The sequence below is a fragment of the Heterodontus francisci genome, chromosome 22, assembly GCF_036365525.1.
Source record: "Heterodontus francisci isolate sHetFra1 chromosome 22, sHetFra1.hap1, whole genome shotgun sequence".
In the NCBI taxonomy this organism is placed as follows: Eukaryota; Metazoa; Chordata; class Chondrichthyes; order Heterodontiformes; family Heterodontidae; genus Heterodontus; species Heterodontus francisci.
In genome coordinates, this window is record NC_090392.1 from 76,113,584 (window position 1) to 76,130,767 (window position 17,184).

The 17,184-nt window shown below is 45.7% G+C and overlaps 1 protein-coding gene across 4 annotated transcripts in view; it reads left to right on the plus strand.

The window, feature by feature from the left end:
* The first annotated feature begins 12,129 nt into the window (after nt 1-12,129).
* Nucleotides 12,130-17,184, plus strand: part of LOC137381458 (coxsackievirus and adenovirus receptor homolog) — a 59,928-nt gene continuing 54,873 nt past the window's right edge. For all 4 annotated transcript variants that reach the window (XR_010977181.1, XR_010977180.1, XM_068054079.1 and 1 more), the window contains exon 1: nt 12,130-12,415. Coding sequence is in view for 2 of the 4 variants with exons in the window: in XM_068054079.1 (XP_067910180.1) it covers nt 12,361-12,415 (55 nt within the window). In the remaining 2 variants the exon portion in view is untranslated. The remainder of the gene's footprint in view (nt 12,416-17,184) is intronic.

Sequence of the window (17,184 nt, forward strand, 5' to 3'; positions counted from 1 at the left end):
CGACCCGGTGAACAAGGGGTCTCGGGCTCTCCTCTCACCCCTTTCCTGGTTTGTCCATAACAGGGTTTAACTTTTAAAAACAGTGTTTTTAGCTTCACCTCCTTACTCACTGCTCTCTAATTGTAATTGTAAAGGAATCAATCAGACAGGCTTTCTCAGAATTAAACAAGAAAGGTGTAAGTTTATTAACCTTAACACTCTTCTTTCTTCTCTTCTTCTTCTTCTTTGGCCTCCTTGTCTCGAGAGACAATGGGTAAGCGCCTGCAGGTGGTCAGTGGTTTGTGCAGCAGTGCCTGGAGTGGCTATAAAGGCCAATTCTAGAGTGACAGACTCTTCCACAGGTGCTGCAGAAAAAATTGGTTGTCAGGGCTGTTACATAGTTGGCTCTCCCCTTGCGCTTCTGTCTTTTTTCCTGCCAACTGCTAAGTCTCTTCGACTGGCCAAACTTTAGCCCCGCCTTTATGGCTGTCTGCCAGCTCTGGCGAACGCTGGCAACTGACTCCCAGGACTTGTGATCAATGTCACAGGACTTCATGTTGCGTTTGCAGACGTCTTTAAAGCGGAGACATGGACGGCCGGTGGGTCTGATACCAGTGGCGAGCTTGCTGTACAATGTGTCCTTGGGGATCCTGCCATCTTCCATGCGGCTCACATGGCCAAGCCATCTCAAGCGCCGCTGACTCGGTAGTGTGTAAAAGCTGGGGATGTTGGCTGCCTCGAGGACTTCCGTGTTGGAGATACGGTCCTGCCACCTGATGCCAAGGATTCTCCGGAGGCAGCGAAGATGGAATGAATTGAGACGTCGCTCTTGGCTGACATACGTTGTCCAGGGCTCGCTGCCATAGAGCAAGGTACTGAGGACGCAGGCTTGATACATGCGGACTTCTGTGTTCCATGTCAGTGCGCCATTTTCCCACAATCTCTTGGCCAGTCTGGACATAGCAGTGGAAGCCTTTCCCATGCGCTTGTTGATTTCTGCATCGACAGACAGGTTACTGGTGATAGTTGAGCCTAGGTAGGTGAACTCTTGAACCACTTCCAGAGTGTGGTCGCCGATATTGATGGATGGAGCATTTCTGATGTCCTGCCCCATGACGTTCGTTTTCTTGAGGCTGATGGTTAGGCCAAATTCGTTGCAGGCAGCTGCAAACCTGTCGATGAGATTCTGCAGACACTCTTCTGTGTGAGATGTTAATGCAGCATCGTCAGCAAAGAGTTGTTCCCTGATGAGGACTTTCCGTACTTTGGTCTTCGCTCTAAGACGGGCAAGGTTGAACAACCTGCCACCTGATCTTGCGTGGAGGAAAATTCCTTCTTCTGAAGACTTGAACGCATGTGAGAGCAGCAGGGAGAAGAAAATCCCAAACAATGTAGGTGCGAAAACGCAGCCCTGTTTCACGCCACTCAGGATAGGAAAGGGGTCTGATGAGGCGCCGCTATGCTGAATTGTGCCTTTCATATTGTCCTGGAATGAGGTGATGATACTTAGTAGCTTTGGTGGACATCCGATCTTTTCTAGTAGTCTGAAGAGACCACGTCTGCTGACGAGATCAAAGGCTTTGGTGAGATCAATAAAAGCAAAGTAGAGGGGCATCTGTTGTTCACGGCATTTCTCCCGTATCTGATGAAGGGAGAACAGCATGTCAATGGTCGATCTCTCTGCTCGAAAGCCACACTGTGCCTCAGGGTAGACACGCTCGGCCAGCTTCTGGAGCTTGTTTAAAGTGACTCGAGCGAAGACTTTCCCCACGATGCTGAGCAGGGAGATTCCACGGTAGTTGTTGCAGTCACCGCGGTCACCCTTGTTCTTATAGAGGGTGATGATATTGGCATTGCGCATGTCCTGTGGTATTGCTCTCTCATCCCAGCACAGGCAAAGCAGTTCGTAGAGTGCTGAGAGTATAGTAGGCTTGGCACTCTTAATTATTTCAGGGGTAATGTCATCCTTCCCAGGGGCTTTTCCGCTGGCTAGAGAATTAATGGCATCACTGAGTTCCGATTTTGTTGGCTGTATGTCCAGCTCATCCATGACTGGCAGAGGCTGGGCTGCATTGAAGGCGGTCTCAGTGACAACATTCTCCCTGGAGTACAGTTCTAGGTAGTGCTCAACCCAGCGGTCCATTTGCTTGCGTTGGTCAGTGATTATGTCCCCTCATTTAGATTTGAGGGGGGCGATCTTCTTGATGGTTGGCCCAAAAGCTCTCTTAATGCCATCATACATTCCTCTAATGTTTCCGGTGTCTGAGGCCAGCTGAATATGACTACATAGGTGTTGCCAGTAGTCATTTGCGCAGCGCCTGGCTGTTCTTTGTGCAGTGCTTCTGGCTGCTTTAAGTGCTACAGATGTTAACTCGCTGCGGGCTTTCTTGTAGTTCAACAGTGCAATGCGCTTAGCGACTATGACAGGTTCCAGCTCTTCAAAGTGAGATTGAAACCAGTCTGCATTCCGCTTCACACGTTTGCTATAGGTGGTCATAGCTGACTCATAGATGGCGTCTCTGATGTGGGCCCACTTGGTCTCTGCATCCCCTGTAGGAGTGTTTTGAAGGGCTTTTTCAAGTGAATTTAGAAATTTTTGTAACAGCTGTGGATAAGAAATTCTGCTAGTGTTGATGCGCGGGTGGCCCTTCTGCTTGGAGTGATGCAGCTTCTTTGGTTTGAGTCTAACCTTGCTGCACACCAGGGAGTGGTCAGTGTCACAGTTCACACTGTGGAAGCTGCGTGTGGTTTGAACACTGTTTAAAGAGGCTCACCTTGTGACAATGAGGTCCAGCTGGTGCCAACGACGTGATCTTGGGTGCCTCCATGAAACCTGGTGACAGGGTTTATTGTGAAAGAACGAGTTGGTGATGCAGAGGTTATGATAGGTACACAACTCAAGCAGTCTCTGTCCATTCTCATTCATCCTTCCAATGCCATAGCGCCCAAGGCAGGAGGGCCATGAGTCATGGTCGGCCCCAACCCTGGCATTAAAGTCCCCCAGCAGGAATAGGTGTTCGGTATTGGTGATGCTACTAATGATATTATGGAGTTCCTCGTAGAACTGGTCTTTAGCTTCAGGTGCGGAGTAGTGTGTTGGAGCATAGATGCTGAGTAGGTGTACTGGACCAGAGGCGGTGAGCAGTCAGATGGACAGTATGCGTTCTGAGCCATTTGAGGGAGGCCCTATCATGCTGAGCAAAGAGTTTCTGATGGCGAAGGCCACTCCATGCTGTCTTGGTTCTTCAGGATCCCTACCCTGCCAGAAGAAGGTGTAGTCTTGCTCTCTTAGAGATCCGCTCGCAGGCAGGCTTGTCTCCTGAAGTGCTGCAATGTCCACATTGAGTCTACTGAGCTTGTTGTTAATGATGGCGGTCTCCCGAGAATCGTTGATTTGTGTAAGGTCTTCCGACAGGCCAGGACACATAGTTATGACGTTCCAGCTTGCAAAATGAAGGGCTGGTACCTTCTTTCCTTTTTTTATCGTGCTGTTTGGTGCGGTGTTGCAGTCCGCTTTTCGGGCAATGACCCTGAGCTCCAAGCACCCATTGAAGCAGGTGGACTGTGGTGGAACAGAACCTTATTGACCAGGGGTGCCCGGTTTGAGGCGGGCGGTAGCCGTCCAGTGAGGTGCGATGACCTCTCCCACCAACAAAGGCAACCTGTTGCGCCCAATCTCTACGCCAATTGAGCTGGACTTATAACCTGTAACCGCTGCCTTCCGTGTTGTTTCAGTCGCTGTGAGGCGACTATGGAGTGACCTCTCCATGGCGCATGCCTGGGTAAATGTATGGGGGTTGTGAGTTGCCCAAACGTCAAAACCCCCCTCTCGGCCTTTATGGTGGGGTCCAAAGGAGTGCAGAGCTGCCGGAAACATGCCAAACGTGACACATGATCGCCTACGGGATTCCGCTCCGGATTTTCTGTTGGGGTTTACTCCCTTAGCCTTGGACTCTCCTGAGACGCCCACAAGGCAGTGGGGTTGTTAGGGCCCCTGCTCAGGCATAGGTGGATGCCGGTGGGAGGAGGAGGTGCGAGGGGGAGTGGTGGAGGGAAGGGGTTGCGAGGGGGAGCTGGGAAGTGGGCTGCAGGGGGGTAGGGGGGGTACAGGGAAAGGGGGTGTGGGGGGAAGATGGTGCGAGGGGGGAGCTGGGAGGGGGGAGCGGGGGTGGGGGGGGGGAAGCGGGTGCAGGTAATAAAACATTTCATCAGTTCCCACCATCCCAGAAGACCTCGCTGTGCCTGGTGTGCTGGTTGCTGTTGTGTTTAACAGGATTCCTCATAAGGATTACTAATGGAGATGACAAAGGGGAATGGTCCATAACCCAGCACAAAACCACTGCCGCACGTCAATTGTCATCAGCCTGGAAAAATGTTACCAGTGGAGTCCCACAGGGGTCCTTTTTGCAACCTGTTTCATATCTTCATAAAAACTTTGCAGCTAGGAGTCACAGCTCATCCGCGTCCTCCGGGAGGTGGGCGACAGCCTCGGGTGCCAGTATCAGCAGAAAATCGTCGACATTCTAACTCAGTTAAAACTACTACAAATATGCAACGCAACCACACTAGCATACATATGTGATCAAAACACACACAAATAGATACAGAGCAGGAGAAAGAATTAAAGGGGGAAAGTTTGAAGTAGTAGATGGAATTCAGTTACTGTTTTTTTAGTTTTGCTGTGAAGTCTTTGATTGAAGTTAAGTCTTGCAGTTCTTGCTGGTACCAGAAGGCTGCAGGTGTCTTCTGTCTTGAGGCTTAAGTTACTTCCACGGGTCCTTGGAACTCTGCGTGAGAGTGAGACAGAGAGAATCCTTGCATCTCTTTGGTCTTCAAAATTGCAGTCTGTCTCAAAACTTTCAGTGATGCACAATTCAATCAATTCCCAGATTGGCCGGCAGGTTAGTCATGTGACCAGCTCTTTGTTTGACTCAGCATCACCTGCGAGGGTTGTTGATTCTTCAAAGCTTACTAGACATACTCAATGCAGGGGGGGGGTGGTGCGGTGGAATGCTGGCTCTTACACAGACAATGACTCTTAATGTCTTTTGATCATCACTATTGACAAAACTCATCTGGCTAATTGAATCAGGGAGCACTCCTATTGTCTCTCTCGGCAACTGTCTCTCTGAATGCAAATGTGCAGCCATGTTTTCAGCCACTGCTCTGTGGTCCTTTTAAACAAGTTATGTTCAATGTCCAGTAAACGTTCAAATAGTGTTCCATATGACAAAGTTAATGTGTTTCCATTCGGCAGGTGTGGTTTCTGTCACAGCATGCATTGTAATTCCTGTAGTTTCATCAGCAAAATGCTTTCTGATATCAACTGAGATCAAAATCCAGATTGTAGATACTGAGCAGGATGCCTAACTTGACTGTGGGTGCAGAATTAGTTATGAAAACATGTTAGAGACCAGGAGAATCATTTCTTTCTCACAGAGTAAAGGATACATTTTTAAAAATCTGTTCTCAGGACGTGGGCGACGCTGGCAAGGCCAACATTTATTACCCGTCCCTAATGACCCTGAGGAAGTGGTACCTTCTTGGACTGTTGCAGTCCGTATGGTAAAGATGCTCCCATGTTGCTGTTGGGTAGGGGGTTCCATAACATTGACCCAGTGACGATGGAGGAACAGGCGATATTTGTCCATGTCTGGATCGCATATGTGTCTGACTTGGAGGGGAAATTGAAAGTGATGGTGTATCCAAAGCATTGCTGCTGTTGGCCATCTTGATGCTGGAGGTTACTTGGAAGGGGAGGTGCTACAGAAATAACCTTGTGAGTTGCTACTATGCATGTTCTTCACACCTCATACATTTACACTTAATAAAATCATCTATTGCCTTGCATAATGCTACCCAAAAGAACACTCAATGCAACTAAAAAAGTCTGTAGGTGAAAAGTACATTTGCCCAGGAGCATATATGTGTGAAACCACAAGTTCAGTGTGACACCCTCCTATTTACAAAATGATTGATCTGCCTTTAATACCTCAGAGCTGAAGTATGAAGTTGATACATGCAAGAACAGCAAACGTGTAGGAGAAACCATATTTTTTTCTTTCAAAACCATCCTCAGTCCCACTCAAAAGTGAACAGGCAGAAACATAAAAGAAAATACTGAAAATACTCAACACATTAGGCAGTATCTATGCAGTGATAAACAGAATTAATGGCCCTGATTTTACTGCAGCAGGATTTTCAAGCTGCGGGGAGGAGTTTGGACTTTACAATAAATGTTTTTTTCAACAGGATCCCTGCCCAGAAGCCAGCCTTATTGATAGGCCTGGCTCCCTGTCAGACAGATAACACTGGAAGGGAGACTGCAGCCCAGGGGCAGGTAGGTTCACACTGTGGGGTGGTGACTGGGGAGTGGAGGGGAGGGAGAGATGGGGGGGGGTGGGGGGGTGGCTTCAGTGACTAATAAGATTGGGGGCTGATCGCAGGGGGTTGGAGATAGATTGGGGCAGAGGTGGGAAGCTTGGGAGTATTGACGATTGTGAGGCTGGGTCAGTGAATTCGTGGGGGGGTCCAACTGTGGGGGAATCCAATTGCAAGGTGTGGTGGGGGGGGGGGGGGGTGGTCAGATTGCAGGTGGGGGTGTGATTTTAGGAAGGTTAACAGGTTTGTTTGGGGGTCTGGGGGAGGCTCTCCTACTCTGCCTGGCCCACAAGGATTTCTGGAGGGGGACCTACCTTTTCCATAAAGCAGACCTCGCCTCCCTTTAGCTGCCTGGTTTCCCAAGTCCTGGAAAATTTAACAGGAGATGAAATCTCAGGCACCCAGCCTCATTAAAATATTTAAATGAGCCACCTGCCTCCTGTAGGTGGGTTATTTGCCGGATTCCCCTCTCCCCCTCCCCACCACCACCACCCCCCACCCCCCCTCCACTAAAACCGGAAGTGGGCAGCTTTGAAGTGGGTTAGAGTTAGGTTTGAGATTTTTTAAATTTTTGCACCTTAACTATCTGCAACCCACCCCTTTTCCAATCCCTCCATGGCCTTGCTCCTCCTTAGCTCTGTAACTTCCTGCAGTCCCACAACTCTCCGAGGACTGGCCTCTTGTGCATCCCCCATTTTAATTGCTCCACCATTGGCAGTCATGCCTTCTGGAATTCCCTCTCTGCACAATGACCAGGTCAAGTACAATGGAACCCTCTCAGATAGCTTCACTATCTCCTAATGGTGTGTTATAGCACTGCCCTTTTCTTTCATTGCTGCATGGCTCAGTTGCACAATAGGATGTGGATTTAATCATTAAGCCATCAAAGGACCGAGATTCCACTTAGATGTTCCTCTTGAGGATTGCCGCAAAAAATACCCATAAATGTATAAACAAATTAGATCTCCAGATTTTCTCAAATTGCGCAAAGCATAAACCCCCAAATATGTCACAGGCAGTGATTTATTTTATATATAGACACACACTGACCAATGTCAATGCAGCCAAATACACTGCATCTATTATATTATTGAGACACTGAGGCAAAGAACTAGACCCCATAGTACAAAACACCAACAAAGTTGAAAAGTGTAGGAAAGAATTCCAGATAAATCCGAATGCAGAGATTTAACATGTCCACACTTAGGTCATGAAAGCCTGTTGATTAGAGGAGGAAAAGATGGACTAAGGGCGGTACAGGATTGCACTAATGCACAGGCGTACAAGGTCCCAGGCCCTGGGACCTCGGATAACTAGGGGACCCCTTGGCAGGGCGGTCCGCCTGTCCCACCCATGCAATCCCTCTGGAATATGAAGACAGCCATCAAACCTTGTGAGTCCCAATACCAGGCAGTGATAGCCCAGCCTTCTCTCTTGGGGTGTGCTTTAATGAGTTGGGAGTGGAGAGTTGTGCAGAGCGACCTCATATGTTCTCAGCTGCCAGTGGTCTCAGAATTCTTAATTCGGCTCTGGGTGTTAGGTTTTCTTTTTCGATAAACCTTGATGATTTGGCATTGACCCACATTGATGGAAGTGATTAAAATTTATTCAACACAAGCAAGGCTTGATGCATTACCGCATCTGAGCAGTAGTTTACAAGGTATAATTGGGAGGTGTACAAGATTATGAGGGGCATGGACAGGGTGGATAGGGAGCAGCTGTTCCCCTTAGTTGTAGGGTCAGTTACGAGGGGACACAAGTTTAAGGTGAGGGGCGGGAGGTTTAAGGGAGATTTGAGGAAGAACGTTTTTACCCAGTGGGTGGTGACAGTCTGGAATGCCCTGCCTGGGAGGGTGGTAGATGTAGGTTGCCTCACATCCTTTAAAAAGTACCTGGATGAGCACTTGGCACGTCATAACATTCAAGGCTATGGGAAATGGGATTAGGTAGACAGGTCAGGTGTCTTTAATGCATCGGTGCAGACTCGATGGGCCGAAGGGCCTCTTCTGCACGGTATTATTCTGTGATTCTGTGATACCCCATTTATGCCTTGGGTAAAAGTCACAGGAACAAGTGTCTGCACCCTCTGGCCCAAACCCCTGGCTTGTCCTCTGAGTGTGCCTTACCTTCACCCTCTGGACTCTATTCCCTTCCTATTCATGTATTTGTCAAGATGTCTCTTAAACATCGCTAACCTACCTACTTCCACAATCTCCCCCGGCAGCAATTTCCAGGCACTCACCACCCTCTGTGTAAAAAACTTGCCTCGCACATCCCCTCTAAACTTTGCCCCTCTCACCTTAAACTTATTTCCCCTAGTAACTGACTCTTCCACCCTAGGAAAAAGCTTCTGACTATCCACTCTGTCCATGCCGCTCATACCTTTGTAAACCTCTATCATGTCACCCCTCCACCTCCGTCATTCCAGTGAAAACAATCCGAGTTTTTCCAACCCCTCCTCATAGCTAATGCCCTCCAAACCAGGCAACATCCTGGTAAACCTCTTCTGTACCCTCTCCAAAGCCTCCACATCCTTCTGGTAGTGTGGTGACCAGAATTGCACGCAATATTCTAAGTGTGGCCTAACTAAGGTTCTGTACAGCTGCAACATGACTTGCCAATTTTTATACTCTATGCCCCGACCGATGAAGGCAAGCATGCCATATGCCTTCTTGACTACCTTATCCACCTGCGTTGCCACTTTCAGTGACCTGTGGACCTGTACGCCCAGATCTCTCTGCCTGTCAATACTCCTAAGGGTTCTGCCATTTACTGTATACCTCCCACCTGCATTAGACCTTCCAAAATGCATTACCTCACATTTGACCGGATTAAATTCCATCTGCCATTTCTCCGCCCAAGTCTCCAACCGATCTATATCCTGCTGTATCCTCTGACAATCCTCATCATTATCCGCAACTCCACCAACCTTTGTGTTGTCCGCAAACTTACTAATCAGACCAGCTACATTTTCCTCCAAATCATTTGTATATACTACAAACAGCAAAGGAAAACACCCATCCACTGTTAACCTCTGTCTTCTATGACCAAGCCCCCAGTTCTGTATCCATCTTGCCAGCTTCCCTCTGATCCCGTGTGACTTCACCTTTTGTACCAGTCTGCCATGCGGGAATGTTGGCTGCCTCGAGGACTTCTGTTGGAGATACGGTCCTGCCACCTGATGCCAAGAATTCTCCGGAGGCAGCGAAGATGGAATGAGTTGAGACGTCGCTCTTGGCTGACATACGTTGTCCAGGCCTCGCTGCCGTAGAGCAAGGAACTGAGGACACAGGCATGATACACTCGGACTTTTGTGTTCCGTGTCAGTGCACCATTTTCCCACACTCTCATGGCCAGTCTGGACATAGCAGCAGGCGCCTTTCCCATGTGCTTGTTGATTTCTGCATTGAGAGACAGGTTACTGGTGATAGTTGAGCCTAGGTAGGTGAACTCTTATTTATTTTATTTAGAGGTACAGCACTGAAACAGGCCCTTCGGCCCACCGAGTCTGTGCCGACCAACAACCACCTATTTATACTAACCTTACAGTAATCCCATATTCTCTACCTACACTAGGGGCAATTTACACTGGCCAATTTACCTATCACCTGCAAGTCTTTGGCTGTGGGAGGAAACCGGAGCACCCGGCGAAAACCCACGCGGTCACAGGGAGAACTTTCAAACTCCGCACAGGCAGTACCCAGAATCGAACCCGGGTCCCTGGAGCTGTGAGGCTGCGGTGCTAACCATTGCGCCACTGTGCCACTTCCAGAGCGTGGTCGCCGATATTGATGGATGGAGCATTTCTGACGTCCTGCCCCATGATGTTCGTTTTCTTGAGGCTGATGGTTAGGCCAAATTCATTGCAGGCAGCCGCAAACCTGTCAACGAGTCTCTGCAGACACTCTTCTGTGTGGGATGTTAATGCAGCATCGTCAGCAAAGAGGAGTTTCCTGATGAGGACTTTCCGTACTTTGGTCTTCGCTCTTAGATGGGCAGGGTTGAACAACCTGCCATCTAATTTTGTGTGGAGGAAAATTCCTTCTTTTGAAGTCTTGAACGCATGTGAGAGCAGCAGTGAGAAGATCCCAGACAGTGCAGGTGCAAGAACACAACCCTGTGTCATCTGATTCTATTTTAAGTGGGAAACAGTCTGATATATCTTGAGTTCAGTGCAGTGAGATACTTTTTACACCTTGGGAAAAACAGGGGCAAAGGTTTAAGGAAAGCCATCAATAGCAGTATGGCTACAACAGAGAAAGCCATTGCAGTACCACCTAATTATCTGAAATAAAAACAAGAAGTGCTGGTAATACTCAGTAGGTCTGGCCACATCATTATCTGTTGGCTGATTCAACCATCCTGTCTCAAAATTACACCCACTCTCCCCTGATAACATATCTTGACACAATCCCATCCTCCACAATCTCATGCTGATTATTCGATTGACAGTTGAGCAATTTAAATCAGCACACTAAAAATTTGCAATCATGTTCCCCTCTATCTTTACTCTGATGCCACACAATATTAATAAATTGCCTCTTTGTGGCTAGAAAGTCATATAGTGAAAATCTGCTTGACAGATCTCATTGCTAAGTGAGAATTAGGTAGATTTCTTTTGGAAAATAACATTTTGGAGATATGGGGTTGAAATTCACGGTGCTGCCATCAATGTAAACAATGGCGGTCTGCCCGCGTGACTCCCCCCCCCCCAACCCTGATGACGTGAAGGGGCCAGGCAGTCCATCCCTGGCAATGGCATCAGCTGCCTTTACGCAGGTGCTGATGCCATTTTTAAAAGGCTTCGAGCCCTATCGTTACATTTAAATATTTAAAGGAGAATTGATTTTATAAAATTAAATAAATTCATCTTGCCCCTCTCCTAACCCACCCCCCCCACCCCCCACACAATCATTGATTTAATTACCTGCCCTCTCCTCATGAAATACTTACCTTGTGTACCTGACCTGAACCTCCCAAAGTTCATAAACCTTACACTTTACCCCCTTCCCACCATCCCCTACACCAATGAAAAGACTCTGAGGCCTCTCCTCACACCCCTGCACTGAAAAACCTATCTGTTCGCCCCTCCCCACCAGTGTTCTGCCTCGGATCCCCGGACGGGGATTCGAAGGCGCGGGAGCGTCGGCCACCAGCACCAATATTGCACCGGGACTGACAGCGGGAGCGAGAAGGTAATATATTTGTTTATTTAAATTAATTAACATATTTAAATTTGTCTCCTGTCGCCAAGCGGTGGGGGGATCACCATGAGGCCTCGTCACCGCCCGTAATATCGGGCTAGGCCTTTCCGGCATCATTTACAGCTATGAAAGATTTTTGTCAAATCGAAATCTTCATTACCAATACAAAAAACCCCTGCCTGGATGGAACAGGACAGGCTTAAAAACTAAAGAATCAACAGGGAATGAAATTTAATACATTTTCTAACAGTGATTCCAACACATTGGATTTAAGTGGAGGAAACTTTTTTTACAGGGTGAGTTGTTGTGATCCGGAATGCACTGCCTGAAAGGGCGGTGGAAGCAGATTCAATAGTAACTTTCAAAAAGGAATTGGATAAATACTTGAAGGGAAAAAGTTTACAGGGCTTTCGGGAAAGAGGAATGAAGTAGGATTAATTGGATAGCTCCGTTAAAGAGTCGACACAGCTGTTTAATACTACGATTCTATGATTCTGATCACAGGAACTGGTGTAGTAAGTTCTAAGTGAGGTCTCTGTGAGAATTGCACAAGCAGTGGGATGTGGTTAGTAATGGAACAACATCTCTGGTTTAGATCTTGTTGCTCAGTATCTCTGATTATCAGAGGGGAAAATATCACATCCCAAAGTATCATTTTAAACCTTTCACGCAAGTTTGCAATTGCCAACTGTTAACTTTAACAAGATTTGCAAATCTTTCCAGCAATTACTCTGAAGAAAAATAAGTGACGCATATTCAAAAAGTCAGATTCTTATCTGAGGAAATTGAACCCGACATGATGTACAGAAACTACTCTTTAATAACTAGTTTCTTCTTGTGTTTTACAGCAGGTAAGTTTGTTTTAATTAACTTTTTTATTCACTTTATTTATTCTTTTAAATCTTAAAAAGTTAGCCATTATTTTCCATAGACATGAAGAAGACAATTATCAGTTTGAACGTGAGCCGTATTAGTACGTGAAGCATCGACATCCTTTGTTGATTTCAATATTTATCATGAAATAGGATTAAAAAATTGTCAAATCCTGCTTTGGTCAATGAACAAATTGCCATAGAATGTTATTCACTCATCAGGAGGTCACAGTGAGATATTCAGAATGCTTTAAATTACAATGGAAGATTTTCCAAAATGTTTGGTGTCTTGAAGTAGGTATGATTTTTAATATGGAAAGATCTGCCAGATTTTTAAATTCTGATTTAAAATTGAAATTTCCCATTATAATATATGCCAGTTTCGGATCCGTCTCGGATTTCATTACTGTCTTCTGCAAAAATGATGAGTCAAATGTAATTGTTAAGGAAAAGCTGAACAGTGGGTTAGACATTTTCGCCACGGATCTTTAATAAATTACCCTATGGACCGCCTGGGAATTTAAGAATATTAGCTACAGTTATACTCGTGCGAAGCTTAAATGATCTGAACATATCTCATGGAGCTGGATTTATCTTGCCAGGGTTTAACATTCTGGGGAGTCAGATCACTGACCTGACTCCTGAGTTATACTGTCACCTTCACACCAGTATGCACTGAAAATGCTTTGCATCAATGCAATTTGCACGTAGCAGAAATTTCACTGAAATAAATGAATATTAAAATAAAAGCAAAATACTGCAAATTCTGGAAATCTGAAATAAAAACAAGAAATGCTGGAACCACTCAGCAGGTCTGGCAGCATCTGTGGAAAGAGAAGCAGAGTTAACGTTTCGGGTCACTGACTCGAAGTGTTCCGAAGAAGGGTCACTGACCCGAAACGTTAACTCTGCTTCTCTTTCCACAGATGATGCAAGACCTGCTGAGATGTTCCAGCATTTCTTGTTTTTATTATAAATGAATATTAAACTGTTTATATCAGATAGAGCCAGAGTACTTCTTCAAAATAAACAAAAATAAAACCATAGGGCATTCATGGAAATTGGTGAGAAGGAAATTTAGCAAGTAAAATGTCTTTACTCAATGATGTTTTTGTAATAACTTGCCCCGCAAGCTCATGAAGGCAAAAACATTGAAGTTATTCAAGCTACAATTAAACACCATATTCAGGTGAGTAAGTGCATGGGAGGGGAGATCTTTGATGAGAAACCATTTTTTTGAATCAATGAACTGACTAGGAAAATCTGCTGCCCTTATCCTAACTCACACCAAGTCCTGTTCACTCATCAACCCTGTACTCACTGACCTACATTGGTTCTCGGTCAAGCAATGCTTGATTCTAAAATCCTCATCCTTGTTTTCAAATCTCTCCATGTCCTCATTCCTCTCTATCTCTGCGACCTTCCTCCAGCCCTACAACCCTCCGAGATAGCTGCAGTCCTCCAATCCTGACCTCTTGCACATCCCCAATTTTAATCGCTCCACCATTTGTGGCTGTGACTTCAATTGCCGAGGCCCTAAGCTCTGGAATTCCTTCCCTAAACCTCTCCGTCTCTGTACTTCCCATTCCTCTTTTAAGATTTTCCTTAAAAGCTACCTCTTTGACCAAGTTTCAGTCACCTGTCCTGATATCTCCTTATATGGCTCATTTTTGTTTGATAACACTCCTGTGAAGCGCCTTGGAACAATTTACTACTTTAATGATGTTACATGAATGCAAGCAGTTGTTGTTGTCGTACAACAAGTTTTATTTCCTTGATACCTACAAAGTGTATAGAAACAGCAATGACATTCTACAAAAGCAAAATACTGCTGATGCTGAAAATCTGAAATAAAAGGAGAAAATGTTGGAAGCTGTCAGCATGACTGGCAGCATCTGTGGAGAGAGAAAGAGTTAACGGGTTGAATTTTAACCTAAGCGAAAGGGTGGGTTTGAGCCAGGTGGAGGGTTAATGTTAGAAAAATCTTCTTCCTGTCCCAAACCCACTTCCAACCCATCCATTTCTGCTTTTAGCTGAGGCTGGAAGATATATGGGTTGTTGATCCAAGGAGGTGGGCTGGAACTTTGAATGTATTCATAAGACTTCCTGTCTCATTGTCATGCAGCTCTCAGCCAGATTTCCCAAGTGTCAGGTAACCAAGGACTTGACGGACTTGGGAGTAAGTACCTTCGCACCTACCCCCTGGATCCAGCTGCCTGCCTGAGAAGCCTCCGCAGTCGTGCACTCCCCCACTGACCATCCACCCCATCACGCACCCCCCACCCCCCCCCCCCCACCGAGTCGTCCAACCCATCTCCCCATCCTCTGAACTTCGTTCCCCCTCCCAACCTGTCCCACCACGCTCCCCACCCCGTCTGGCCACCCCCACCCTGCTTTAGCCTCCAACCTCGCCCCTCCTCAGACACCTGATTTCCCCCTGCTGAACCAGCAGCCCACCCGACCAACCCTCTCGCCTTCCCCATATCAACCACCACCACCACCCCCACTCTCCTCACCCCCAGTCATCCCCCCCTGCCCCAATACTGCCCTCCACCCCAAACTTTCTGATTGACCTGCTCCCTGCAAAATGTTTCAGATCATGACTTGGTTAAGATCTACAGTTGTTAAATGGTGACATTTCAGTATTAGGAGAAATCAGAAAAGCACATTTAAAGTTTTCAACATTAAGTTTAACAAGTTGGAAAGGAAGTAACTCGCATTTCTATGGTGCTCTGTTCATGTCCTTAGGACATTTCAAGGAAATTCACGTACATTGGGGTTGAGTTTAACTGTTTCCTTCTATAGTGTGTCATCTGTCCACCCATCAGAGACAATAGTAAGGCAAATCAGCCCGGGGATAAAATAGGCAACTGACCATGTTCCAGCTCTTTCCATCCCAGTAGGAAATATTTAAAATTGATCCTAATGTAGTACTTTTGCAGTGTAATCAACCACTTCGGTCATCTGCAATCAGCAGGGTCCTACAGACAGCAATCGGGTGACATTATCAGTTAATCTCTTTTGGTAACAATGCTTGAGGGATGAATGTTGGCCAAGGCATCTTTTGTTGGGATCTTTTACATCCACTTGCACATATAGACAGGCATAAGTTTAACGTTCAATCCAAAGACAGCATCTCCAACAATTCAGCACTCCCTCAGTATTGCACTGGAGTGCCAACTTAGATTATGAGATAAGTCCTGGGAAGGAGCTTAAACCCATGACTTTATGCCTCAGGCATAGTATGCTGTGAATTTATAAAACTTACTTTTGCAGAGGGCTACAACAGTTTTGGGGATTGGTATTATCCAAACAGTTTTAATGAATGATGTTCAAAGTAGAATCAATTTTGCACATATCCCTTAGTTTAATTCAATGTCATGAGTTCCTAATTGAACAAGATGTGTCCCATACTTCATGAAGATCTGTTGAGAAGGAAGGGGTTTGAGGTTATAGATATTTTGATAACACATCATTTTCGGAGTATAGATATATTGGCAAGGTGAGATGAAGTAAGGTGAAGGAGGCTCGTATGGAGCATAAACAATGACTGAATGGCCTTTAGTTCTCCGTAGAGAGAAGGAAATAGTTCTCCACTGATTTTGCTGTAATTTTTACATTAAATGTTCAGCAGTTTCCACTGTAGATTAAATACACTTTTTTTCCAAAGATATAATTTATTCATAAAAGTACATTACAGAGCAGTTCAAATTGGACATTACAGATACAGATCAGTTTCTTTCAATGCAGTACATGAGGTGCCTCGCTACACTTGTCATTACAAGTTATATTTACTATGTACATTTACATTTCATGTCAAACATTCTCTGGTGCATACAGCCCGAGCTGTTTTACACAGTTTCCAACCCCTCGGTATACTATGGCAGGAATATGCACACCAGTAATTGGCAGCAGTCCACTCTACTGCACTTTGTAGCACCTTCATTCTGTGAGCTGTGCTCTATTCAGAGGCACATTAAGCAAGTCAGCAGCAAACTGTTTAAATGCTCCAATACATTGCTGAGCTGCATATTGAAATAGAAAATGTCAATTTTAAAAGGAACTACACAGGCAATTTTTAAAATTTGAATTACAAGGCTAATGCCTTGGGGACTCGGCAACTGGTGGAATTTAAATTCAATTAATTAATAACAAAATGTAATAAAATTCAATTAATTAAGAAAAATCTGGTGTTGAAAGCTAGTCTCAGTAATGGTGCCATGAAACTATCGATTGTAAAAACCCATCTAGTTCACTAATGTCCTTTAGGGAAGGAAATCTGTCGTCTTTACCTGGTCTGGCCTACATGTGACTGCAGACCCACAGCAATGTGGTTGACTCTTAACTGCCCTTTGAAATGGCCCAGCAAACCACTCAGTTCTCAAGGGTAATTTGGGATGGTCAACAAATGCTGGCCTTGCCAGTGACGCCCACATCCCATGAAATAATTTTTAAAAATGTCTTTGATATGAAAAGTCAGGGGTTTATTATCTGTACAAAGCCAAGTAATTTGATTCTAAAATTGCCACATTTCCATGTAGTGTGTTAGCTTGGCTCAGTTATTGGCTCACTCTTGCCTATGCAACACAAGGTTCTGGATTTAAAACCAACTTCAGGGCTTGAATACAAAAATTAAGGTTGGTAGTCTAGTACATTACTGAGGGAGTGCTACACTGTTGGAGGTGTGTCTTTCAGATGAGATGATAAACTAAGGCCCCATTTGCCTGTTCAAGTGAATGTATAAGCTC